Source organism: Populus nigra, chromosome 2 (assembly GCF_951802175.1).
Source record: "Populus nigra chromosome 2, ddPopNigr1.1, whole genome shotgun sequence".
Taxonomy (NCBI): domain Eukaryota; kingdom Viridiplantae; phylum Streptophyta; class Magnoliopsida; order Malpighiales; family Salicaceae; genus Populus; species Populus nigra.
The window spans coordinates 37485941-37513726 of record NC_084853.1 but is presented as its reverse complement, the minus strand read 5'-3'; the positions used below and the strand labels follow the sequence as shown (position 1 = coordinate 37513726).

The 27786-nt window shown below is 31.8% G+C and overlaps 2 protein-coding genes across 5 annotated transcripts; one reads left to right on the top strand and one right to left on the bottom strand.

Moving 5' to 3' along the window:
• Positions 1-724: 724 nt before the first annotated feature.
• On the bottom strand, positions 725-5005 carry LOC133683144 (putative BPI/LBP family protein At1g04970). 2 transcript variants are annotated; one of them, XM_062106676.1, is made up of 7 exons: positions 4471-5005; positions 3609-3748; positions 2875-3100; positions 2749-2784; positions 2074-2322; positions 1234-1359; positions 725-1143 (listed from the first exon to the last, which is right to left on the bottom strand). In XM_062106676.1, the coding sequence occupies exons 1-7, from the start codon at positions 4879-4881 to the stop codon at positions 943-945; spliced, it is 1389 nt and encodes a 462-aa protein (XP_061962660.1). In that variant the 5' UTR covers positions 4882-5005; the 3' UTR covers positions 725-942. The 2 variants fall into 2 exon arrangements, with proteins under 2 accessions (XP_061962660.1, XP_061962659.1); XM_062106675.1 differs by having other exon boundaries at positions 2749-3100; positions 4471-5003.
• An 8673-nt stretch (positions 5006-13678) lies between these two features.
• On the top strand, positions 13679-21787 carry LOC133681832 (uncharacterized). Of its 3 annotated transcripts, none has more exons than XM_062104988.1 (12): positions 13679-13839; positions 14189-14322; positions 14977-15058; positions 15933-16003; positions 16132-16233; positions 16344-16433; positions 17113-17187; positions 17276-17308; positions 17390-17470; positions 17734-17793; positions 17868-17994; positions 18080-18286. In XM_062104988.1, the coding sequence occupies exons 1-12, from the start codon at positions 13785-13787 to the stop codon at positions 18157-18159; spliced, it is 990 nt and encodes a 329-aa protein (XP_061960972.1). In that variant the 5' UTR covers positions 13679-13784; the 3' UTR covers positions 18160-18286. The 3 variants fall into 3 exon arrangements, with proteins under 3 accessions (XP_061960972.1, XP_061960974.1, XP_061960973.1); XM_062104990.1 differs by lacking the exon at positions 18080-18286 and adding an exon at positions 21711-21787 and having other exon boundaries at positions 13685-13839; XM_062104989.1 differs by having other exon boundaries at positions 13685-13839; positions 17868-18286.
• The last annotated feature ends 5999 nt before the right edge of the window (positions 21788-27786 follow it).

Sequence of the window (27786 nt, the reverse complement as noted above, 5' to 3'; positions counted from 1 at the left end):
ACAAGCTTTAGAAATAAATAAATTCGAATTTTTTACCCCCCCAAAAAAAATCCGGGAAAATCAAGCCTCGTGAAAATTCTGGGATAAAATTAGGGTTTGGATTTTGTTTTTTTAAAGCTTTTTACTGATTTGTTTCGTAATTCTCATATAACGTGACAAAATGACACATTTCTTGGCGGGAGCATAGAGTAAAATGACAAGTCCATAAAAAAAAAAAAAAAAAAAAAAAAAAAAAAAAAAACAAAAAACAGTGCCAAAATGTGCTATCTACCTACTGATAAGAAGACGACGACCAGGTATTGAGTCACTACTCACTAGGGTTTAGGTTCGAGTCTGCGATGAGATTTGAGTCCTTCCATATATTTTGTTCCTCGACTTGAATTGTGTTTAATATTATGCAATCAATTATTTTTTAAAATATTATTTATTTAAAAATATATTAAAATAATATATTTTTTATTTTTTAAAATTAATTTTTAATATCTGCACATTAAAGTAATTAAAAAATCAAAATAAAATTAATTTTTAAAAATACGCAAAAAAAAAAATTCTCTTAAATGCACATCCATTTATCGTAGAAAATCATTTTTTGCGGTTTACAATCATGAAATTCCTCTCGAGAGAACAATCAATTCAGGAAAAATACGGGGAATCTCGGAATTTATCAGTTCTTCTAGTCATTGAACTTAAATAAGACAGATAATCAGCTGAAAAACGGCTCGGATTATACACAATCAACTTTATTAGTATGCAATGTGCAAGTCACTGAAAAGAAGGCAATAACATCAAAATCACAACACCTCATCACATCTATGGATCCTCTATGTTATAGCACAATTTGTGCATTTCTGTGGGGAACGCGCCCCGAGCTTTACATGAACATTATACAAAGGGTGTATGCCTGCTTTGATGGAGCTTGAGTGTAAACATAAATGAGTTCGGCTAGAGTGGCCCAGAAGCCTGCTTGATACTCAAGGACTCTCTGAACGCCACATCGCCACAAACTGTAATTTTTGATGTTGAGAAGATAATTTCAGCATTCTGAACAGTGAAACCATGAATGATGGGCAAGGGGAAACCTTTTGCTAAATGTGCATTTGCATGCGGCACGAAAACAGTTTGGATAAGTGTCCACATAAGTGGCTGCAATGGGAGAAGAATATTAAACATTTTACCAAAAATAACAAGAAAAAATATTGTTCTTTAAAGAAAAGGCCTTTCAGAACAAACTACCTGAATAAGATACATCCGAAGATTGCCAATATTGCTCCACTTTGATGACATGGAAAAGTCATTCAATTTCACGCTGCCAACAAGGTTGTTGCCTGCAATTCCAACTGAACCTGATCCGCGAATCACCTGTGTGAACATGAAGCAAATGGGCAATGCTAACCATTAAAAGGATAGTGAGATCTTCCCTCAAATATTACAGGAAATAATAATAGTTAATGGTCATGAATAGCTTTTAAGTTGCACAAATGTGGAGTTTTGAAAGGGTACGATGTAGATACTTCTAAGGAAAACCAATGCACTGGGAACAAAGGTATGAGCTGAATTGATGTGATGGAGACAGGAAGGTTTACTATTGCATATTGCTATTGAACAACTGTGCAACCAGACTTTTTCTATGCTTCCAGCAAGTGATGCAACGACAACTGCAAAAATTTCTCAAGATCATAAACCCCATTGAAATACAATGAAAGTACCGGTGTCATACTATCTGCTATAGTTTTTCATCCAAATATAACAGAACATAATCTATGAGTACAAACAAGTATATTAAAAAAGTAAATCATGTTCCAAACTTGGGCAGTGGTGAAACACAGTGTCATAGCATATGCATGTAGAAAACATTTGGTCCATAATAAATTACTTGAGACAATATGCTAGGATTTGATATTGTTTCCCACAGGCAACCAACGTCAAATGTGACAGATTAATTGTTACACCAACGAGTCATAATTCTTGATAAAAAATAAGAAATAAAAGAACAGAATAAGGTCCAGCACAAATATAAAGCAAACAGTGATTAAGATTGTAGAACATTTCTATATCTCCATCAAACCATCTTACCAGTGAAATGCAAGCAACTGGTATTACTTGGTCTGCTTCCAATACATCAATTATCAAGTCTGCGTAAACCATTGCATCGAGATTGTGTTCAGAAATCCTTAAGATAGGAGGAGATGACAAAGAGAGATTCATATTCATGTCATCGTTTGGGTATTTCTTGTACAATTGAGGAACAATAAATCTCCATCCAGCGGTGTTTAGAAGAGACTGATCTGGTATTTTATCCACAATCCATTGCATAAATTTTGCCTGGCCAAAGAAAAATACAGTTATTAAAATCTAAGTCAGGCAAGTAAAGGATATGACTGTATACCACACTAATCACATATCTTCACCAAAATCCCAGCTCAGTTCTTCCAAAATTACCATCACAAGTTTAAAATTTTGGAGCGTAAGTCTATCAAATATGAGTTGATTGGATTCAGTACTGATGAAAGTAGGATCATCTACTCCAATATGAAGAGATAGGTTAAAAGACACTCAATTAACCTCTTCATGAATCAATCCTAAATGTCCTCAAATACAACAGGTTCAGCAAATAAAACTAACTTGAGAAGAAGCAGAAGCAACTGAGAATCCCAATGGTCAGTGTCAACATGCTTTTGGCTCTACAGCGTTAACATAGGATTCAGATTCAGAGCACAACAGATAAAATATAACAGATTCGAAACTTACATCATAATATAAGGCTGAAGCAGAATTGAAAACAGCCTCGTCCAGAGAAATTCCAAGCATTTTAGTTGGTTCAGTGCACAAAACTGAAGGCAGTGTATTTTCATAGTAATACATGGGGATTGGAACCTTTTTCCTTGCTGTGAATAACCCGTTGATGTCAAACCCAACAGAAGAATTACTCAGTGAAGGGTTGTCCACAAAAGTTACATTTATTGAAGCATCATCATCTACAGGAATTTCTTTCGGAAGAGATTGCAGAAACAAATCAAGCTTTAAAATTCCTTCTCCAAGATTCTTGGTAATAGCATTTTCCACTGCAGACCCTATTTGCTCTTCAAATGCATCTATCATCCTGGAATATGAGAACAAAAGGTATTAGCCTACATGAGATATAACACTTTGATCCTAAGGATCGTCATCAGGTAACTTCATGGAGACTGAGTTTCTCCCGTTCTCTACCCTGAACTAATGGGGATTGAGGAACCTAGGAATAGGGCTTTCACCTCATAAAGGTCAGGGACCAGACAAGAAGGGTTAACATAGGTAGTACCTTTTGATTAAGTTTGCTAATTAGTAGATTTTGTGAAAAAAAAGGATGGTCAGGAGCTAAAATGGTGTGCGTTATTTATCTCAAAATATTAGCTCAAAATATTAGCTGATCTTTGGAATGTACTGGAAGAAGCAAAACATCAGATCTAGAAATAGGTTATTGGACAAAGAAAATAGTAAACGCTGGCCTATAGCATGCAAAACACAAAAAGCTCAGCCAAGCATTAACAGAATATGGAAGCAACAAATTAGATTTGAGGTAGCATGGTGCTTCGCAATCAAATGGGAGTTTCCCGTAAAGAAGAGCCTACCCTTGATAGAGCCAAGATGCTCCTCCATCCAATTTTATAGATATATCTTTAACATAACAGCCACAGTCCATAAGGGAGAGCTTCAGAGTTCCCTCCTGGTTCTTCAGGCCTAATGTGAGCCCCACTTCCATGCCTTCAACCTTACCCAGAAGCAGAACTGATCAATTTCCCTTTGTTATCTAAGCAACAAAATATGAGCAAACAAACACAGAGGAAGCAGACAATTATCCAGCTTACATACAAAATCATTATACCTTTTGACATCCATGTACACCTCAAGTTATATAAACATTTAAAGAAAAAAAGAAGAGCAAGTTTAGGAACAATAATGTGTTCAAACATATTAGCCTTGTCAAAATATCTCAACACACTAGCCTAATTGCCCAGGTATTGGTGTACAACATAATCAAACTTGAATTGTATTTAACGCCGACAACGCTAACCAGGATTAAGCCCCGCTTCAACACATTAAATAAATGGCATTCAACTAAACTTTGACCTCCCTAAGCTGTATACCTTTCCCAGGTCCAATAAAGTCAAATCAATTAAGAAAAACGACATGATAAACAACAACCACATTTGTACAAGAACACTCAATGAGAAACTCTTACAGTGATTCCAATTCATAATCTAATTGCATTCCTTCCATGAGCAATTATTGCAACTCAATCAACACAACATAGCAACTAAAGTCCACCCCTAAACACAACCGCATGACATAAAACAAAACCCACTTCAATGCACTCAAGAAAAGCATCAAGTTTGCCCATTAACAACTTAAACTTCCCTGTAAGCCTAAAAAAGCAAAACCCACAAGCTCAAAACCAATAAATACTACTCAAATAAGAAAAGAAACTCGTACCTGAACAGAAGCATGGCCTTTATCAGAAATCTCCACAGGCAAAAGCCAAGTATTATATTCATAAGACCAATCCATACTCAAATTGCAAGTGGTCCCAGAAGCAATAATTGCAATGCCACTATCACCAGGCTTGACATAAGAATCCAATACTTGGAGTTGGTAGATGGTGATGTTGGAGAGTAGCATATGGACATTGCCCATAAAAGGGAATTTAGCAGTTTTAGTAATGTTGGGAAGTTTGAGAGGGATGATTGAAGAGATAGCTTGAGTTATGAGCAAATTCTTGAGGAAATCAAGGCCTTGTTGGGATATAACTATAGTAGTGAAGGCTTCTTGTTCTTGTTGGATTTGTGAGGAGGGAATTAGCAAGAGACAAATTATTAGGAGAAAGAGGGGAAGGGTTTGTGCCATTTTTGGGTTCTCGATTTCTTCTCTGTTCTTTTCCTTTGTGTTCTGGAGTGAAGGAAGGAAAAGTATTTTTTTAAAAAAAAAAAAAAGTAATTATTGGATGGAGAATAGGAGGAGTATGGAAGTGGTAATGAGTGGTCGCCGTCGTGTCATTGGCAGCGTGGCAAGTGATGTAAGATTTCTTTCATTGCATAATGTCACAAATGCCCATGTAATTCGCTTTGTTTAGTTTACTCAGCACCAACCGAACTCTCATAATTTTGAACATAAACTAATTATTCAAGCGTGCTATACTAAGGGTTTGATTAAAAATTGTGTATGGATTAATTTTATAGGTTTAAAAATATAATTTGATAAAAAAAATAATATTTTTTTAATATTAAAATAATAGCATATTATATTAACTTGGATCAACATGTTTTAACATGTTAAATTTATGACCCGGATTATGAAACTTTGATAACCACATGAAAAATAAATCAAAACAAATTATAAAGCTTAATTCTCAATCAATTCAATATTGAAATATAAAATTAAAAAAAATAACCTAAAAAAACAACATAAGTTAACATGTCAAACATGCGATCCAGGTCATAAGACCAAGATATCCCCATAAAAAACAAATCGAAGCAAATTACAAATTTCAATTCTCAATTAACTCAATATTGAAGAATGAGATTAAAAAAAATTAATTAAAAAATAGCATAAAAACAACCTTATTCAATTCGTCAATCTCTTGATTCATGTCATGAGATTAAGATAATCTCATCGGGAAAAAAAACATGATTAACCATGGATTAATCTGTCAAACATATGACTCTATTCATGAGACTAATATAGCCTCATAGAGAACAAATTAAAATAAAATATGAAGCTCAATCATCGATCAACCCTATCGAACCTAATGTTGAATTAAAAAATTTGTAAATATTTTAATTTAAAATGACATAAAAAATAAGTTAGATCAACTCGGGTTAACCTATTAAGCACTTTTATCAAGTTATGATACTGAGATAACCTAGTAAAAAATAAAAACAAATGATGAAGCACAATTTCAATCAAACACATTATTAAATAATGAAATCGGGAAAAAGTCAATTAAAAAAGAAAAAAATAACTCAATCAGATTAACTTCCCAGACTCGCGACCTGAGTTATGAGATGAGAACAACCTAATAAAAAGTAAATTAACTGTTGAAGAACCACTAATTATAGTCATGAGATCGAGATAACCTTTTTAAAAAAAAGACCCAATTTAAACCGGGTAAAACTGTCAAAACATGTGACCTTGATCATGAGAGACACCCCTTACAAAGCAAATCAAAATAAATTATGAAAATCAATTCTCAATCGATCTAATATTGAATGATGAAACTGGAAAAGTTTCAATTAAAAAAATAACACAAAAAACGACATGATTCAACTCATGTTAATCTTTTAAGCATTGTTATCGGGTCATGAGATCAAAATATTATAATATAAAGTAAACAAAATAAATTATGAAATTTAATTCTCAATCAACCCAATAAAATAAATTATAAAATTTAATTCTCAATTAATCCAATATTAAATGATCAAATTAAAAAATAAAAGTTGATTAAAGAAAAAATTTGAATCAATCGGGTTAAGCAGTCAAACTCGCGATCTATATTATAAGAATAAAATAACCAAATAAAAAATAAATTTAATATTAAAAATAATTAAAAAAATATATGAAAAAAACACTAATCTAATAAACAGTATACGTAAGAAGGGAGAAGTAAAATCTTTTTCTCTATTAGTTTTTTTTTTATTGTTAATTAATTGCTTAGCGAATGTTATGAATTAAATTTATTTAAACCACACGCAAAAGGTAATCGAGATGAACACTCCTCCATCTTTGCTTTGGCTTTGTTGTTGCCTGTAGTTGTCAGATTGATCTTCCATCGTGATGTGATGGATATTAACTTCAGTTCCTCCTCCCTCCCTCTTAACTCAATTTGCGGCTTGCGTGTGTTCTTAGCTCAATGTCTCCATTGAGTAGATAAAACAATTTGTTGATTATATTATAATCACAATACTTTCATTATATCATAATAATTTATATTACCACCATTTAACTAATTATCTCGATAATTTATACTTGTAATTAATGATATACGAACAAGTCTTCTTTCAAAGATATAAGTTTATTTTTATGTTTTAAAAATATTTTTTAAAAAAATTATTTTTTTATTAAAAAATATTATTTTAATATATTTATAAACAAAAAATATTTTAAAAACAACTGTTATATTATTTTTAAACACCTTTATTTTATACAAGCTGATGTATGAAAGTCAAAAATATATTATTTTAATATATTATAAATAAAAAAATATTTCAAAAAATAATCATTATTATACTTTTAAATATTCTATTTTATAAAATCAATGTATAAAAATGATAAATTGAGATTTCCTCTTCTTAATAAGAATCAATGCCACACGTATTTGTATGGAAAATCCATATATAAAATATATTTGTATTGCGTTATTCTACGAATATTATAGCACAATCATGACTCGATGCATTGTTACATTAAAAGATAATCCTATTTATTTATTTTTTTTATCAAATGTATCTATTTTTCTTTCTAGTAACCTGGGGTGTTCGGACCAGCTTACGCGCACCACAACTAATCCCCGGACCCACTGAACACCCTACAAGCCCAGTAGGCATGTAAGACACTACGAGGATGACAGGCGTGCATGTTAGGGCTCGAATCCAAGTGACAGAGACAAAAAAACCTTGTCTCTGTCGCTGAGCTACAAGCCCCGGTGCAAATGTACCTACTCTTAATTATTCTGGTAATGGTTATTGCTTGGAAGAAGATTAAAATACATTCAACACCAGGAGTCCAGGACCATTTATTTTATTTTTATGGAAAGGGCAAAAATGTATTTATATTATTCCAATGAATACTTAATTACGTGCATGTGTAGAGTGAAAATGCCTTTCATTTTAGATTTTTTTAAAAAAATTCTTTGTCATGTGACGTATATTAATAATATTTGGTTATATTGTTCATATTTTGTTTTTTATCTAGCAAGTGGGCATCCAATGGCTTTCTCCATTATAGCATTGAAAAATCGCGAGGTCTTTATTTTGTGTATATTTTCATTGTACTACTAAATTAATGAACAAAAACATAGTATAGAAAACACTAAAATATGTGTTTTTTTTTCTATAGAAAAAAAACATTATGCTCCTTTATTCACACATTCATGGATTATTGTGGATCTACTCTATATATTTTTTTATCATCAAACTTTTATTTTGGGTGATTTTATCCTAATTAAATGTCAATTGCTTATGATTTATTAGGCAAAGAAAAAATTAAAAGACAAAAGATTAAAATGAAAAAGCACCCAAAATGAGTGGCTTGTCTAGAGTTTGCACAAAAAGTACTCTTTGGTCATTCATCTTTACAGATAATACAATTTAGATCCCTTTAAATTTTTAAAATTCAATTTTGATCCATAAATTTATTTTTCTTATATTTTAGCCCCTAGTTAGAAAGAGAAAAGATAAGGTCTCGCTAAATTCTAGTGATAGAGAAAAAAAGTCATCATTGACAAGGATTTTAACCACGAATAAAGCTGATATTGGATTTAATGGGTTTTATTGGACGACGAGAGTTTATTTTGGGTGTTATTTAACCCTAAAAGTATTTGATAAAGTAGATCTACCCTTGAGAAGTTTTCGGGTTTCGAGTTGATTTTTTTATTTATATTTTTATGATGAGTTTTGAGTTGTTTGAAGGCATAAACACATTTATTTAGGTATTTAAATGATTTTCTATATGTTTTTGGGTCAAAAAAGGGTCAGAAAATTATTATTATTTTTGTTTAAACCTGCTGGCTTGATTTTTCGACAACATTCTAGTTGCTGGATTCTAGGTCTACAAACAACACGTTGCGTGTATATGTGTAAGCTGTATTGTCTACAAAATTAGATGATGTGTCGGCTACACTCAAAGACAATGTGTCATTTAAGTCTATTTCATAGAAAAAAAAAAAGGGTGGACCATTATTTTGGATCAAACACGTGATTGGCCTATGTGTCTAGCATGTTTGCTCTTTTTAATATTTATTTCATAGTTATTAGGCCCACCTCAAAACAAAGATCGGAGATCAGGTTAGAAGGGTCAACTTGAGTTTACCAAAAATATTTCTTTCTTAAAAAATACCAAAACAATATTGTTTTCAATTTTTTTTTAGAAAATGTTAATAGGTGTTGTGATGAGTTTTGATTGAATTACTCGAGTCAATCATGTCACAAGTCAACTTATGATTGGGTCAAACTGGGTCATTTCCTTCATTTGTTTTTTTTAAGCCTGACATGATCTAGGCTTCAAGTCAATTGAGTTACAGGTCAACCTGTCGAGTCAGTCTGGTTTTTATAGTAATGGTGTTTTCAAACATAGAAAAAATATTAATACATTCTTTAATTGGTATTTAAATGCTCCTTTTATTTTAATTTAACTTAAGAAAAGACTTTTTTCTCAAACTTTTAAAAGGTCAGGCTTGCTTTTTATTTTAGTTCCACAAATCACCCTTGTTTTCCCATTTTTATTCGTTTTTTGTTTTTTTTTAATGAAAAGAAACCCATTCACCTGATTCAAATATTGTTAAATGAAAAACAAAATTAGATTTATTTTTTGTTAATTCAGGTGGGGTGCATCCTCTAGATCGCGGATGTGCTAGGTTTGCCCGGGGTTAATTAAGGTTTTTCTCTCTTCTTATTTTAATTCAACACTATTACTTTTAATTTCATCTTTTGACGTTAAATTGATTGAGATAGCATTATAATTTGTTTTTGTTTGATATTTATAGGTTTATCTTGATCTTAAACAAATACCTTAGTATTTCGTTTGTTCTTAATTTTGTGAGTGTCTATTTTTCTTGTTATATATTTAAATTAAAAATTATATAAAAAACTATTGAACCCGATGGAGTTCATGACTCGGATCACAGGTTTAACTGGTTAGCTTCGGTTAGTTAAAAATTAAGTTTCATAATTTATTTTTTGCATGCATACATAAACTTTTAAATTTATGATTGAGGTTTTTTTTTGTTAACAAACACTTATGAAATGATGTCATATTCATTTTTTTGTTAAAAAAAAAATTATCTAACCCATGGCGAGGCACAGGTCAAATACCTAGTATTTATTGAAAACAAGTCTCACCATATCGTATTCTATTTACTTTCATAGTCACACACACACACACTAGCTATTTGACCCGCTCTTCGTCATTGGTCATAAAGTTTTTTCCAACAAAAAATTTGAACATGAAGGATTTTTCAATGTGTTTTTTATATAAAAAATTTTAGGTGTAAATTAAAAAGTTTATGTGAACATCTAATTAAATAAATTAAGAACCATTTATGTCAATAAATAAAAATAAAATCATTAAAAATAACTAAAGATGTAACTGGAGAAATCGAGAGACAAATGAAGACCAATATATTTGATATTGCAACATGACTTATTTACCTAGATTTGTTCAATCGGTATGTTATTGAAATTAATTTTATATTTAATTAAATAATAGTAGGAATAGACACATACATGAGATTAATTGAATAAAATCAAAGAGAAAAATATATTACGCAAGGCAGCACTTATGATAAATGCTATCCAAAAATAAATATATTTTATTTTAAAAGATAAATTTAATTTATATAAAACATTAAAAAATATAGATGAATTAGAATAACCTCTTCAAAAATTAAATACATATAAAATAATTAAAAAGCAACCATTATTTAAAAAATGTTAAATAAAAAAAGATAAGATATACTAATTTAATTATAAATTAATAAATTAGTTTAAAAAAACATATTAAAAAAAACATAAAAAAGCAAAATAAAAACAAGTAAGAGATCAGACATTATTGGGTCTAGCAAGTTAGGCCATCACTCATAGCCCATTTGGAAAAGGCCCGTGTGCAGGGACTCTTATTTTCTTAAAATCCTAATGGGACTTACAATTACGAAGGTAAACAAAAAAAGATTAGAAAACTCAATTCCAAAACAGCTTAATACTAGAGAACGAAACGTAATAAATATTAAATAAAAAAAAATCTTTAAAAAACTCAAGCTAACATGTTAAACTAGTGGTCTAAATAATAAGACTAGGATAAAAGTATAGAAAGAAGAATGAAACTGAAAAACAAAATTAAATCCCAAACAATCTAATGTTGAAGCATGAAATAAAAGAAATATCAATTTAAAAAATTTTCTAAAGTAAATTTAACAAAACATGACAAATAAAAAGAATGGAGAAAACATGAGTAATTTTAAAAATTAGTGAAAAATTCCTTAAAAAGCAAATAAATAAAAATAACGGAACCCAATCTCCAATTGAGTAAATGTTGAAGTCTGAAAATAAAAATAAAAACATGCTTTTAAGAAAAGGAAAAAAAACCCATAAATTTAAGTGAATCTTCTAAACTTATGTTAATCTCTAAAACTCGCAACTCGTGAAATCCTAGACCCAGACTTAATATTTAATGTTGAACGAAAAAAAAAGTCAATTTAAAAAAAAATGCCAAAGTAAAAAAAAATAGCAATAAAAAAATTGATGATCAAATTTGATAAAAAAAAAACTAGAGGATGAAAATGTAAAAGGAAAATCAATTAAAAATTTATCTCAAATAAAACAAATAGCAATTAAGGAATAAGGACCAAATTTAAAAAAAATAAAAATAAAGGGGGATGAGGTTGAAAAGAATTCCAAATTTATAGATTATATAAAATAAAACAAATAGTAATTAAAAAAAATGGACCAAATTTGAAGGAATAATAAATTGAAGGGTTGCTTTGAATTTTTAAAAGGGAATACATGAAAATCAAGGAGAAAAGAGAAAAAAAATAGAAAAAAAAGGTTATTGGCGCCTTAAAAAACATACAGTATACTAGAGAGGACAAATATAGATGATGGAAGAGAGGGTTTTTTTTTTACTTAAAAAACATACCTTATTGGAGAATCACCAGGTGTGGACTTACATTACGTCATAAGACTAAACTGTTTTTTATGTAAAAAATATATTCATATGTCACAAACGCATTTTAAAAAAGAAAAAAAATCTATGACTCGGGTTATAAACTTGTCTAGATCAAATAAATTAGTTTTATTTTAATTAGACAATACAAAAATAAACAACAACAACATGTGAACCAAATTTTAAAAAATGATCATGATAACATGAGAGAAAAAATATTTTTTCAAAAGAAGACAAACAATGTAGCTTAATTTTCAACCCTTTAAATACAAAAGAATAAAATTTGGTAAAACAATAACCTAAAAAAATTAACCCGAATCAACTTGAGTTAGCATAATAAACTTATAAATTTAGTAATAAGGGTTGAGCCAACCATGATTATCCTGTCAAACTCGCCGCTTAAATCATGAGATCGAAATAACATGATAGAGAAACATAAAAATTAAATAACAAAAACCATTAAAAAAAAACAATGTTGAATGATGAAAGCATAAAAAAAAATAAATACTACTTTAACTTTTCAAATTTGTAACTCAGGTCATTAGACTGAAAACATCCATATATGAAAAAAATATGAATCTCAATTCTCAATAGATCAAATGTTTAGGGATGAAATTGAAAAAATAATTTAAATTATACAGAAGGATTAAAAATAATAATTAAAAAATAAGGATCAAAATTGAAATACAAAATAATTTTTTTTAATTAAAGGATCAAATTTAAAAGAAAAATCAATTTAACAAAAGGATGAAATAAAAAATAAAAAATTTGATTGAAGGGTGATATTGAAAAGAAAAATCAATTCAACAAAAATAAAACCAAAAGAATGAGGACTAAATAAAAAAATAACATATTCCAAATAGGATTGAATGATAAAATTAAAAAGAAATAATTTGTTTTTAAAAAAACCAAGAATAAAAATTAGAAATCAAAACATAATGACATAAGTGGCAATATATATAAATCAAAGAACAACTCTGAATTTTTGTATGGCTAACATGAATTTTGAGAGGAAAAAAGATAAAAGAAAGAAAGAAAAAATCAATGATGATAAACTATACCAACATTAACTACACACACTAATTTAAAAAAGAGAGGACATCACAACGCTTCTAACGGCCAGTGAAAAAAGAATTTTAGTCGTTGGGAGACACCAATCACTTTTTATTTTATTTTAAAAGTTAAATTATTTCATTTCCCTCTATCAATCTGGTAATTAGAAAACAACCTTGAGGAAAAGATGTCAATGTCCCATGTACACAATTTATAATTTTTACCCCAAGAACAATTGTATAATTAAAAAGAAAAAGAAATAATAAAACACCCTCGGAAAACAATGTTTGTTTTTTAAGGAATATTTTAGTTATTTTATTATACATTAAAAATTGAAACACCTCAAAACAAATCAGTAATGATATATAAATCTTACAAAAATATCAAAACACTCCATAAAAATAAACAATTAATTTTTTACTCAATGCCATAAACATCACTCCATTATTCTAGTGAATAGAGAAGTATGTCCTTAGTTACAGAGAATTCACCTTTTTGTTTAAAAAAATTGTTTGTTTTTGTAGTTAAAAACATGTTTATTATTTTTTGATTTTTTTTATTTAAAATTAATATTTTTTTATTTTTAAATCATTTTAACACACTATTATCAAAATAATTTTTAAAAATAATAAAAAATATTATTTTCATATATTTTTAAATAAAAAACAATTAAAAACTAACCGTATATATTGCAAACACATAGTATATTTGGTATGTTATATTTTTAAATTACAAACCAGCTTTTGACAGCCAAAAAGAGAAGAAGAGAAAATAATCAATTTTGCCAGGCAGAGGCAGCCTCCATCAAGAAGAAGAAGAGAACGATGGCTTTGCAGACTGGGGTCTCTACCTCCAAAGTTCTCATTCTCGTCGGTGCAGGTCTCTCTCTCTCTCTCTCTTGTCCCTTCTTTGCCTTCTCTGATCATATAAGCTTCAACTTTACTTTGACTCCAATGCTTTTCGGCTGCTTCACGATTGTTGACCCGATAAACAATTCAAACACCTCTCAATCAGCAATTTCACCCTCTTTTGTTTTTGCTTTAGAAATATAAAATCTCATGTAAATTGAATTGATAAGGTTTTATTTTTTCTGTTTCTTGTCTGGTTGCAAAAATTTATGAATTTTTTCGTCCATGGAATTGTAAACTTACTTGATTTTAGCTTATCAAACTGTGTTCTTGTTCGTATGTATGCTATTATATTCATGTCTCTGTGTTTTTTTTTTTAGGTTTGACTAGTTCGATTATTTTGAAAAATGGACGATTGCCTGAACTCATGGGGCAGCTTCAAGAATTACTCAAGGGTGTTGACGAAGTCGAGATCGCTCCTTACAAATACGACACCGCTCTTCTTGCTGCTCAGGTTTTCCAAGTTTTTCTTTTTATTATTTATTTATAAGAAATGGGTACTCGTAGAAGAGCATAACACAAAGGAAGAAAAAAAGAACATCTTGTTTTGATACATGATGCGAAAAACACATTTTAGCAGATTTCAGTGCATCTAAAAAGTTCCAGAGTTGGACTGTAAATAATGGACCCTGATGCAATGTCAGTTTAAATAGATGCAAGTTTGCATGTGCGATTTTGTATTATGAATTAAAAGAACCTATTTCCTCCTTAGTTCAGGGCTGCTAGTTTAGAGATCCTGGGTGAAATCATCACACGGAGGACATCCTAGCGGCCCCTAACTTTTATTCCAAGAATTGAATCAAAGGGGACTTTCTTCCTAGAATCAGAATATGGGAAGCAGAGTCTTCTTAAAATGTTGGGTAATTGAAGTCCATTGGAGGTGTGATAGACTGCTTTCCATGTGTGCTGTCATGCCTGTGAGTTTTGGGAAGGTTTCTGAATCTTCTTAGGTGCACTGGTATCTAAAAGAGGGGATATTAGTTTGTGGAACAGGAAGTGGTTATATTTTTTAAAGGAGTCAGGGTATTTGGCTATTGTTAGCAATCTATCATATTTCTCTTCGGATTGACTGTATTTTCTGATGTATTCTCATGTGTCTCTGTCTTAGATTCGTCAATTGGCGCAAGAGATTAAGGAGTTGAGCTTATCCAGTCCTGTAACCATCTATAATGGAAATTCTGTTTCTAATGGTAAGTAATTTTTTTAAGAGCTTAAGATTCCAAGTAATTTCCATACTTTTCTTGAAGAGTAATAGATTCTTAGTAGTCTACTTTTTGCTATGTCCTTCATTTTTATATTCTTATTGTGTTTTGATTGAAATTTCTCTCTCTTTGATCTTCTTTTGATACTTATATGCTGATAGATAACCAACCTTCCAATGGGCTTAGAGTTGATTAAAAGTGCATCAAAATTGCTAAATTTTTTTCCAATCAGTGTGTAAAACTCTTGGTTAGTGTTTCAGGACTCTGATAAGCATGCTTTACTTTTATTTGAAGGTTTAATCTCTTGATTTTACTGTGAGATGCAATGCATTTACTTATTTTGAAGGACATGTGGATCAACTATATGCAGAAAAACCAAGTGGCTTGTTAATAGGACATTTCATTCTTCCTTGACCAGTCTCCTTCTCTCCCCTGAAAAGGGAAAGGAAGAGAAAAGGATAAATGCTATTCATAAGTCTTATTTGGAATGACTTAAGAAATAATTAGCAAATTTTAAATTTGTACTGCAATTATTTCAGACTAGAACACGAATTATAAGTTAACTGCAGTTGAGATATCCAAGTCGATCATGAGAAGGCTTTCAGATTGTTTCTTGAATGAAGCCTAAACAAGGACTAGATAACTTGTAAGGTAAAATTATTATAGGATTTAGAATTTCCTCTAAACATTTTCTTTTCCTGATGTCAAAAGGCATTCAGGTTCAGTTATCGTGTTACCTTTTTTTGTCAGTGCATGGTTCTATTAGATATTTTTGGCAACATCTTGCCACATTTCTATTTTGGATGTCTTGATGGAAGAGTAGAATATGCAATGATGCTTGTGAAATTTCCCGTGCACACAGGGAATTTTTCTTCTTACCTAGTGCCAGCTGCTGCACTTGGAGCAATGGGATATTGTTACTTTTGGTGGAAGGCAAGATTCTTAATGCTTAAAGTGAAAACAATTTCTTATCCCAAATGCCGATGGTATTGCACCTGTTAGCAAATTGTCTTCTTGCTGATCAATGGGTGGATGCATCATCTATTTGCTTTGTGGTGCAGGGCTGGTCATTTTCAGATGTAATGTTTGTAACAAAGCAAAATATGGCAAATGCTGTTGCAACCGTGTCAAAACAATTGGAGAATGTATCTGAAACGTTAGCTGTAAGTAGGATGACTTATTCTTTCTAATAAGTCTCATGTCTTAGATAGCAACTCTATGTTTTGGATTCTTTGCAGTATTCTTAATTCTCTTCGACTGTCAACTTGTGCAGTCAACAAAAAGACATCTGACAAAAAGGCTGGGAAATTTGGACTGGAAGATTGAGGAGCAGATTGAAACATCTAAGCTCATTGCCAATGATGTCTGTTCAGTATTCTCCTTTTACAATTGATAGATATTAATCATTTGTTTCTCTCTCTTTTTTTCCTTTTCTTCCTTGCCTAGGGCATAAGGCATGCTTGGTTGTGTACAAGCCAAGCTAAGGTAACCAACACTTGCCATATCCAGCTCAGCTTGTAGAAATATGTACGACAGTAGGAACATCAGCTTGAACTTGATTGACCTACCTAGTGAACCGGATCCTGAACAGAAAGGCAACATGATGTAGATCAGAAAAGAGAAGGGAAAAGCAGAATAGTAGAGAGGAAATAGGGTAGAGAAGAGGGACATTTAAGTCAATTCAGAAAATGAAAAATCATGTGCAGAGCATGTTAGATTTGAGAATGAGGTGAAACCGAAGGTTACAACTTACAAACAGCGTGATTTTTTAAAACAAGGGTGTGATTTGGAAAACATGTAATATATAAGCGGTCATTAATAGGTTTCCCTATTTTATTTCTTTTTTGTGTAGCCTAAATAGTTCACCTCACTCTATTCTTTGCCTGTGGTCTCATTTAGATTTTAATTTCTACTGTGCATCTGATTCTGTTTCTTATGAATACCCACACCCAATTAATATGCTCAGAGTTGATATTATTTTAGCTAAATCAACTCATATCAAGATAGATATGTATTTCAGCTATGGTTTTACTTGCATGCAGATAGATGAGATGAAATCAAATCTTTCCCAAATTGGATATGATGTTGAATCAATCCATGAAATGATATCCGGGCTGGTGAGTTGCGATGCTTCTTATAGCTTAAAATTTATTTTTGATTGGAGGATGCCTTTGTTGATTCCTGATATCTCAAGAATCTCAACAGGAAGGGAAGCTTGAACTTCTTGAAAGCAAACAGGTTTTTTTTCGACTTCTTAATCAATGAGTTCTTTCTAACAATGTGCAATGGCTCAGAAATTTTTGAATCCGCATCACACAGGATGCAACAAACTCTGGTCTATGGTATCTATGTCAATTTGCTGGAGGCTTTAAAGATGGACCCGGCACTAAAGCTTATCAGGTCTGGTAACCACCTGCTGCAATGTTGCCTCCTTTCCAATTCTAATAATCTTAGGTTATGGACGTCTTGCCAAGTCCCTCTCCTCTCCCCTCAAAGCCAGCAAACCCCCCCACCAAAAAAAAAGGCCCATTTCTTGGCAACCACTAAGATAGATAATGCACAGTTTGTGACCCTGCTCTAATCTATGGACTGATTCTGGTCTTACCTTCTCAGTTTTTGTATTTAGTTACTAATTGAACTATTTTACCTTGGAATTCTGGTAGGATGTTGGTGCTAAGCTAGCAAACCATTCAGCTATGGCATATGAAGAAAGGTCTCTAAAGGTATGTTAAGTCACACTTTCTTCATTGTATTCATAATTCCATTTCCCATGACACGATCCAACGTATTGTTTCAGGGGCTTCAATTTATTGCTGAAACTAAAGAGTCTGTTGAGAAACCAGTAGAAAATGCGAAGAAAAATGATCTTGATACCTTCCCTGGTGAAAAAGCAAGAACTTTGAAAATACACAGGTCATATCCAGGTGGGTTTTCTTTGACCCGAGACATCTTGGGTTCTGGCATATAAACCTTTTGTTATCTTCTGGATGTTATTGATTTTTTTACCAGATATCCATTCTTTGGATTCCATAATGTGCATGGTTCTTCAGATTGACCTGTTCGATTCTGCATTGAAAAATGCATGCTAGATTTGGGTTGCTCAAATGTCTTCTTCCTTTCCTTCCCAGGAAAGCATAAAATAGTTGTAATTTTCTGTAACTTCATGTCAATGCTATATATACGTTTAGAAATAAAGCACAAGCATTTTGTGTGTTATTTGTCAATCCCCAGCATGTAGGACTTTTGGACTAAAAGATTTATAAAAAAAGTCAACATTTATTTAGTTCTTATAAATCTTAAAAAGGTACTGATTTCAGAAAATAGAATAAGGAGTTGGTATCAAGATAAAAAAAAAACATCATCTCTAAAGAAATGATAACCACACCCAATCGATCACCTGCTCATTGAATATATTATTTAGCTCTTGCAATTGCTGATCAATGATAGCTATAAATATATCAACTCGGTAGTGATGCTTAACTGTTACTGATTTTGTTTTACGACGAGATCGTCTCACACTAGAAAAACAAGCATTCATATCAGGAACTTCAATGTCTTGATGCTTACAAAATGATATCACTTTTTCTAAAAGAGTTTTCTAACTATCATCTCTTAATTTCTGAATTAAAGTCTTTGTGCTAGTCACCAAATGCATAACATTTAAAATGTCTTGAGATTTTTGTTGCAAGTTTTGACAAAGCACATCAGTAATTCCCATAACATTCTTCATTATATGTAAGAAGAATGCAAAATCAAATGACATTAGCAACTTAAATGAAAAGACCGCATTACCACGTTGAGAATAAGTAGATCCATTTAAAGCAATGTTTTCAGGAATAAGCAAGTTGCCCCGTACATTTTTATCAAACTGCAAATTGATTTGAAGTGCGAACTCCATCTGCTATCTCCAGGTCGTTGCAAACCACCTACTTGATTAACTCCTTTACCTGTTTCAATCTCACCAATATCAACTAGATGTTCAATTGTAGCTGCCTGGAAAACTCGTAATTCATCATTACGCTTGCAAGAAGCACTAATAATGTTAATAATAAAAATCAAATTTTGAAAGAAAGTGTGAACATCAGATATTTCTCTAGCTGCAACAATAAAAGCCAATTGCAATTGATGAGCTAAGCAATGTACATAATATGTATAAGGGCAATCATTAATGAATAAAGCTTGCAAATCATTTCACTCTCCACGCATATTACTAGCACCATCATACCTTTGACCTCTAATATTTTGAACATCAAGATTGTGATGAGATAAAACAAAGGAAATCTCTCCCTTAAGAGTTGAAGCAGTTGTATTTTTAACATGAACTATATCCAAAAATCGTTCTTGTATAAATCCATTTCTATCAACAAACCTAATAACAAGGGCCATTTGCTCTCTTTTGGATTCATCTTGAGCTTCATCAACAATTAAACAAAATCTTGCATCATCAATCTCATGACGAATTGAAGACTGAACATTTCTAGCAAAGACATGCAAAATTTCTTTTTGAATTTGATGTGAGGCGTGTTTAGCATTTTGTTGAGCATTACCTAAAATAAGAGCTCCTACTTGCTCATTGTAAGATGCTAAAAGTTCCTTCATTTCAAGAAAATTACCTCGGTTTTTTGATTCAGGGTGTTCATCATGCCCTCTAAAAGCACATGCTTGAAATGTGAGCCAACGAACAATATCTATTGAAGCTTTAATATGCAATCGATTATTTTGAATTTCTTGAGTAGTTTGTCTCTTAACTACCTTCTCAATATGGTATGACTAATTTTTCAAAATTTTCAAGCACCTGGTAGCAAATTTGTAAGCTGAATTTTGACCTTTTCCCATATGAGTTAAAAAAAGCACACCGCTTCTCGTCATTAACTTTCTTCCAACAATAAAAAGCACACCGCTTTCTTCCAACAATTGAATCCTTTAATAGTAAATGTGTCTGATCCTGGCTTTCCAGATGACTTACTTGAAAATAGATAGCTAGGGAAACAAAATGCAGTATTTTTCTCAAAATATTCAAGCCATGGATAACTTTTGAACCAATAAGATTGAAATCGACGAGGATGTTTTTCATAAGTCAGCGGATATTCATACATCAAAGGTTGATATGACCCTAAATTAATATATGCCCTAATTTCATCTTGTTGATTAACCAGGTATTTCTAAATTTTAGGGCGATTGCTTGAATCTCTAATTAAATGAGCAATATCGATTCTAGTAAGAGGTGGTTCATTAGTCAATGCAGGTTCTTCGTAAACTGAAGCACATTGAGACTGCTCAACCATAACTTCAACATTATACATTAGAGTTGGTTTGGTAGGCTGTGAGTTATCAATATTTTTTTTTTAAAAAAGGAATCAATTCTTCTTATTTTGTTCATGGTTCAACCTGAAATCAAAACATAGAAAAAATTGGTAATTTTAGTGGCTCTGCAAAAAACAAAATATAAAAAAATCTAAGTATAATCAAAACAAACCTATAAAATATATTAAATTAATTAGAAAAACATCCCTATAATAAGAATTCAAAAAAAATTGATAAAACTAGCGGATTTAAAAAAAAAAGAGTAAAAATAGCATAATTATAAAAAAAATATCGTTAAATTCTTAACAAATATTCCAAAACAAAATAAAAATAAATTTGAAATTTAGGTCATCAGTAGTCAATTACCTTGTTTTGATGAAAGATTACTTAATTAATCCGTCTGCTATAGCTTTTTTGACTTGCTCAATTTTATGGTCTTCTTTACACGTAGGAGTTAAAAACAAAATATAACTAAACTCTACCAATATATTTACTATAGGGAGGGAGGGCCTACGGCCTACCTATTAAAATAAAACACATTCCACCTTTTCACTAGGTAATAAAACAAATTCAATGTTTTGCAGGGGCCGGACCCCTGCTTGCCGCCTTTAATTCCGCCACTGTTTATATATCACCTAAACATTTGAGATGTGGCAGCCTCCTCCTCCAGTTATTTACTCAAAAACCAACCTAGACTTGCAACTCTCCATGTCAGGCTCAGACATAAAGAAAGAGCAAGCATGGGTTATGACCTGACTCCTCCTCTCTTTGACGTTCAAAGCAAAAACCCCATCATCTCATGAACAAACCCAGCTGGAGCTGGGCATGGCATTAGCCGCAGCCTACTTCTTTTCTTTTGACATTCAAAACAGACCCCCACCATGCCATGAACCTGATTTCTTTTCTTTCATGCTTATCTAAAGTCACCCACACAAGATATATAAAGAACGACCTAAGGACCCCTGGTTGTTTGCTGCATGCCATGGATACATGGGTTGAAAGAAAGCTAGTTCTCCTGCATTATTTGACCTAATTGTGCGTGACTTATGATCTCAAAGGCTAGGGCTTTGGCAGTCAAGGGGCTGGACATGAGAGAAATAAAAAGGACTTTACCTACATGCTTGAACCGGAATTTTGAATCTTTAACAAAATCAAAACTCATTCATTTTTATTAGAAACCAAACTCAACATAGATCATATCAAAGAACCAGACCCTCCACGTATTTGCTAGCTCTCTTCTTTGTTCCTAATTGCAGCAAGAAATACGGCTGAAAAAATGTGTTTTTTGTGGATGGATTACAGGTTTAAGGTTTGTTTTTCTTTTGCTTGTGTGCAGCTGGTTTATAGCTTGAGCAGCACTGTTGTTGCTGCAAGTTCAAATACGATCCAGAGAGGGGACAAGGCTCGTTTTGTGTTGTTTTGGCGGAGTGGCAAGCATGAGAGAGAGCGCTAGGGCTTTGTTGTTTTGCTCAGAAAACAAAAAGGGTGTAGAAAAGAAAGAAAAGTGGGTTTTGCCCACAATTTTCCTCTTCTACCATCTGGTTCTTGGCTCTACTTTATTTTCTTTGCTTATTCCATTTCTGACCCTCATTCCTGCCGCTTCTTCTCAATCTTGACCCTTGTTCTTTCTCTCTCTCCACTTTTCTTTTCCTTTTCCTTCCTTCTTGTTTTTTTTTTTTATTTTGCTCGCACAAATCAAATAAAATATTGAAAAAATCTCAAACCCACGAAAAACTCACAAAAGGCTAAGATTTCAAAAAACAAAATTAGAGAGATCATGCAAAATGCTGTTTTTGGTGTGTATGTGTGTGTGTATATATATATATATTCCTATTTTTATGTAAATTTTGTGAATTTTGAGAGTTAAAATCGAGTTATAAAGAGTCTTCTTTCAAGGGCTTTTAGACTAGCAATTTATTGAAATGGTTTTGTGATATTCAGCCATATATATTGGATAACTTCTTTTCTGATTTATTTTTATAATAAGTAGGGATTTTTCGGAGTCTTAAAATTGTATGCTGAGCTGCCTAGGATTTCCCCGCGTTATCTGAGTGAAAAGGGGTACAGATCAGTTGATTTTCTAGAATAAAAACAAAGGAAAATAGCTCAATATTGTATACTCTATATTTAGGAGTCGTCATCTCTCATACGGTCCATTCATGTTTAATATAGCTATTTTATTATTTTCAGTTAATTTGCTATGTATGCTTACAAATCTAAGATTAGTGGACGTAGTTTATGTATATGAGATTAAGAGATAAAACGGTATCAAATCTCAAGTAAAATTTTATATATATATCTTTGGAAATTTGTGGATTTGTGTTTTGGATCTCTCAAAATAGAAGAGAAGGTAAGAGACTCATAAAAATAAATTTAATATTTGATATTTGATTTTGAGTTATGTGATTGCGACAGCGTTTTAAATAAAGCGCAATTCGTGCATATTTAGTAAAAAAATAATAAAATTTACTGTTTATAAAACCCATTTTTTACTGCTTTTATAAAATTAGATCCCGGGGATAGAAAGTGCTTTGAGGCAGCAGGAGATTCGAAAGAAATTTAAAAGAAATCAAATCTTTTTTATTCATTAGATCTTGGAGGAATCATTGAAAAAGAATGGAGTCTCTGGAATTGATTCTACTGTGCAAGAAGGGATCTCTAATAAAACCACTCTTTTCCCTACTTCGCTACTAGTATTTAGTAATATTATAATAGTTAATTTTAAAAATATTTTTCATTTAAAAATATATTAAAATAACAGTTTTATTTTTATGAGAAAACCTTTCCTTTTATTTTTATTTCATGCATTTTTCTCTCACCAATTAAACGGAGAACATATTTTGTTTTTCTTTCCTCTCACAGTTTTCCCAAGTTGTGAGACAATATTGAAGCGGTTTTCTAGTCAAGTATCGTTAAAAGTTTCAAATACTATACTGGAGGAGGGATAAACATGACTTGCTTTTTTAAAAGAATATTTGAAGAGGGTTTTTTTTAATTATTTTTTATATCAAAACTGATTCACGTTTCCTCCTGCAATGAACTCTCCTTTTCTGTTGTTTTCTTTTACTAAATAAACAATGGATGTTTTCTTAATTATCTTATTATATAAATTTATTAAGGAGCTTTTATTTTATGTTATTCTATATCCTTACCATACTGTTTAGGTGATGATGTTATAAAAAGTTCAAATAGCTTATTCAATTAGATAACCGGTTAATCACCTGATTCTAACATTCTTATCCATTTTTTATATTCAAAGTACTTGATAGTTGGTGTTTGGTACCTGTAAAAAACAATCCTGTGTGAAAGGACAAAAAAACCACCTAGACGCAAGGCATATTGTTTCTTGATTCCAAGGGTAAATATATCTTTTCACTGTATTAAAAAAAAACACAAGTAATATTGTCAACAACTTTCATTTTTTGACCTAGTGGTAATTTAGATATTTTATTGTTTTAAATAAAGTGGAAAATATGCATGTATCTCCGGACAATCCTTTAATTACTAATGAGTCAAGAGAAAAAACCAAACTATCCCAACACCAAGGCTTCTCCTTTTTTAATGGAAGGGCAAAAAGATAAATATACTATAGCAATGAATAGTAAATGAGTGTAGATGTATATTGTTTTTTCTACATGTTTTAGATTCTTTGTTAATTTTTTCACTTTATTTTATATTGAGCAGATTTTATTTTAATAATTTTAAACAATTACTTCTCCTCTTATTAAAAATGTTAAAAAATATTCTATAATCATCGTACAAAAGCTATGAAGATAATGTAATTATTGTATATTTTTTATGTTTTACCATTGGCTAGCTAGAAATCAATTTCCCAGAATTGTGTGCATGATAGATGAGAAACAAACTAAAAGCTTTACTTATGGTATCAACATAGTTGAATTTAAGTCTAATATGAAATTGAATCCAATCAATAAAGTACATATTAATTAGTACATACAAATTAATGCAAAGAATTATCTCATTACAATGTTATTAATATATAGAATCAAGAGAGTGATCCATGTCAATATTTCATTCATTCAAGTAAGTAAGAATCATTCTCTGAAAGTTTGTTCTTGGTCAATAATACATATTCTAACATTGATGATCTCCAGTTACTGAAGTCTTCAATTCAGTTGTTACAACTAATAATTAAAGGTGAGGGTGATCATTTTCGATTCGGTTTGGTTTTTATAAAAAAAAGTAACCAAAACCGGTTCAAACCGATCATTTTCGATTCGGTTCGGTTATTTTAGGAAAAAAGTGGTTCAAATCGGTTTGGCTCGATTTTTTTCCGGTTTGGGTTCAGTTCGGTTTTTCCGGTTTCAGGCTTATAAAACCAAAACCGAACTGAACCAGTCAGTTTTTTCAAAATTCTAATCAGTTGAATCTATTTTTTTTTCACAATTCAGTTTTTTCGGTTATTTTTTCCTGGTTTTCCTGGTTTTCTCGGTTTTTTAGTTTTTTTTCTCACCCCTAATTAAAGGTAATAATTGAAGCAAAACAAAATTTACAACTTTGAGAATCTACAAGAGAGCTTATTGAGGCTGCAGAGGCCCTCAAGGCATGTATGAAAGAGGGCCAACATGGATTAGGTAAGCATAAGGAAGCAAAGTATACCTTTGACAGACCTCCTCTGTCGAAAAAAGGAAAAAGACATTTCAATCAATTAAAGCAATGAGGAGGTACATCAGTTGTATTTGCTTAGATTATTGAGGTGGGGTTGATAAGAGGGAAATCAAACCCTAGGGGCGGTTTTTCTAGAGGAGCGTCAGAGCATAAGACAATTACTTATCCTCTGTGTGCTCAATGTGGGTAAAGACGCCTAGGAGATTGTTCTGTAACACCATGATGATGTTACATTTACAAGGGAAGCGTAAATGGCAATATTGCCCATATTTAGGTCATAGGTGTTATTATTACAGGGTCAAGGACATTTCTGGAAAAATTATCCCCGCATGACCGAGATCATTTAGAATCAGCAGCAAACTCATAATCAACAACAGTTTGCCACTGTGGACAGACCAGTCAGATAAACATTATCAGGGGCTAGCAGTAATAGAGGCTAGACTCATGTTCAGAGTGATAAGTTTCGGCGCAAAGTGTATTACATGACATAAGAGGAGATCAGAGCTACTCCTGATGTAGTGGCAAATACATTACAGTTAAATTTTCTGTTTGTGCATGTATTGTTTGATTTAGGGGCCACACATTAATTTGTTGCAAGTAAAATTGAGGGGAAATTAGGAAAAAATCCTTGTAGAATAGATAACGATTTTGTTATAAGCACTCCATTAAGTGAGACTGTGAATATTGATCACATGAATAAAGGGGTTCGAGTTAAAATAAATATGTGAGTTAAGAGTACACCTATTACCACTAGAGTTACATGACTTTGATGTCATCCTGAGTATGAACTTGTTGAGTATGAATAAGGCTCAAATGAACTGTTTTGAGAAAACAATAACCTTTCATGAACTTGATGGTAGGAAAATAATGTTTAAAGAAGAGAAAAATATCATCTCAAGTTGTATTATCTCGGTTATAATCGCGAGGAAAATGGTGAAGAAGGGGTGAAGCTTATCTTGCGTATATCTTGAAGACAAAAAAAGGGGAGAAATTCAATTGTCGAATGTTCCAATAATAAAAGAATTTCCTGATGTATTTCCTAATGAGTTGACAAGAATACATCCAGAAAGGAAAGTAGAAGTTGTTATTGATATGTTGTCTGATACATCTCCAATAGCCCAATCACCATATCGGATGGCACCAGCTGAGTTAATAGAGCTAAAGGTTCAATTACAAGAATCACTAGATAAAGGATTCATAAGTCCGAGTAATTCACTTTAGGGAGCTCTTGTGTTGCTTGTGAAGAAAAAGGACGAAACCTTTAGACTCTACATAAATTATAGATAGATAAACAAGGTAATGGTAAAGAACAAATATCTGCTTCTATGGATAGATGATTTGTTCAATCAAATAAAAAAGGCTAGAATGTTTTTGAAAATAGACCTAAGATCGGGGTAATACCAATTGAAAATCAAGGATCTAGATGTAGAAAAGACTGTATTTAGAATTCATTATGGGCATTACGAGTTCTTGGTAATGTTGTTTGGGTTAACAAATGCACCCACGATGTTTATGGACTTGATGAATCAACTCTTTCGACCATACTTAGATAAGTTTGTATTGGTATTCATAGAAGACATCTTGGTCTATTCAAGCTCGTACTTAGAGCATGAGCAACATTTGAGTCAAATATTATTGACTTTGAGAGAACATCAATTGTACGCCAAACTTAGCAAGTGTGAATTTTGGCTAAAAGAAATGATTTTCTTATGACATGTTATATCAGCTGAAGAAATATTAGTGGATCTTAAAAAAATCAAGGCAACATTGCATTGAGAAAGACCTACAAATGTAATTGAGATTCGTAGTATCCTTGGCTTAGTAGGGTGTTATCAAAGATTTATAGAGGGGTTCTCCATCATAGTTATTCTCATGACCCGACTGCTCTAAAAGGAGATAAAGTGGGTATGGACAAATGAATGTGAAAAAAGCTTTCAAGAGTTAAAAATGAGGTTTACTACTGCACCAGTGTTAACACTTCCTTTAGGAACAGAAGGACTAGTGGTTTATAGTGATGCATCAAAGAAGGGTTTAGGTTGTGTGTTGATTAAACATGGTAAAGTGATTGCTTACGCCTCAAGACAACTAAAAACCCATGAAATCAACTACCCAATGCATGACTTAGAATTAGATGTTGTAGTGTGGCTGAGTAAATGGCAAGGTGTGGGATATGTCAACAGGTAAAAGTAGAACACTAGAAACCGATCGAGCTTGTGCAATGACTACTGATACCTGAGTTGGAAGTTATAAAACATCACGATAGACTTCGTATCAGGGTTATTTGGGGGGGGGAAGGGGAGCGATGCAGTTTAGGTCATCACTACTAACTGACTAAATTTGCACTTTTTTTTACCTTTGAAAATGATAAACTCGGTAGAAAAATTAGCAAAATTATATGTGGATAAAGTTGTAAGATTACATGGAGTACCTGTGTCGATTGTTTCAGACCGAGACCTCGAGTTTACCTCCCAGTTGTTGCCAAATGTTCGGTAGGCTTTAGGAATAAAATTGAATCTAAGCACAACTTTTCATCCCCAGATTGATGGATAATCTGAAAGAACCATTTAGATATTAAAAGACTTGTTAAAAGTTTGTATATTGAAGTTCAGATGAAGTTGGGAAGATCATATGTTGTTAGTGAAATTTACTTATAACAACAACTGTTAAACAACGATAGGAATGGCTCCCTACGAAGCCATATACAAAAAAAGATGTCAGACGCACAATATGCTGGGAAGAGGTAGAGATAGGCAGCTAATTGGGCCAGAACTGGTATAGGTTAC

Bases quoted from the DNA above. Each gene is read 5' to 3' on its own strand.
- LOC133681832 (XM_062104988.1), top strand. From the start codon at position 13,785: ATGGCTTTGCAGACTGGGGTCTCTACCTCCAAAGTTCTCATTCTCGTC. The intron at 16,234-16,343 runs GTAAGTAGGATG...CAACTTGTGCAG, and splicing joins ATGTATCTGAAACGTTAGCT to TCAACAAAAAGACATCTGAC. The intron at 17,995-18,079 runs GTGGGTTTTCTT...TTTTTTTACCAG, and splicing joins AATACACAGGTCATATCCAG to ATATCCATTCTTTGGATTCC.
- LOC133683144 (XM_062106675.1), bottom strand. From the start codon at position 4,881: ATGGCACAAACCCTTCCCCTCTTTCTCCTAATAATTTGTCTCTTGCTA. The intron at 3,101-3,608 runs GTAGGCTCTTCT...CTCATATTCCAG, and splicing joins GCATCTTGGCTCTATCAAGG to GATGATAGATGCATTTGAAG. The intron at 2,323-2,748 runs GTAAGTTTCGAA...TTCTTTGGCCAG, and splicing joins CTTCAGCCTTATATTATGAT to GCAAAATTTATGCAATGGAT.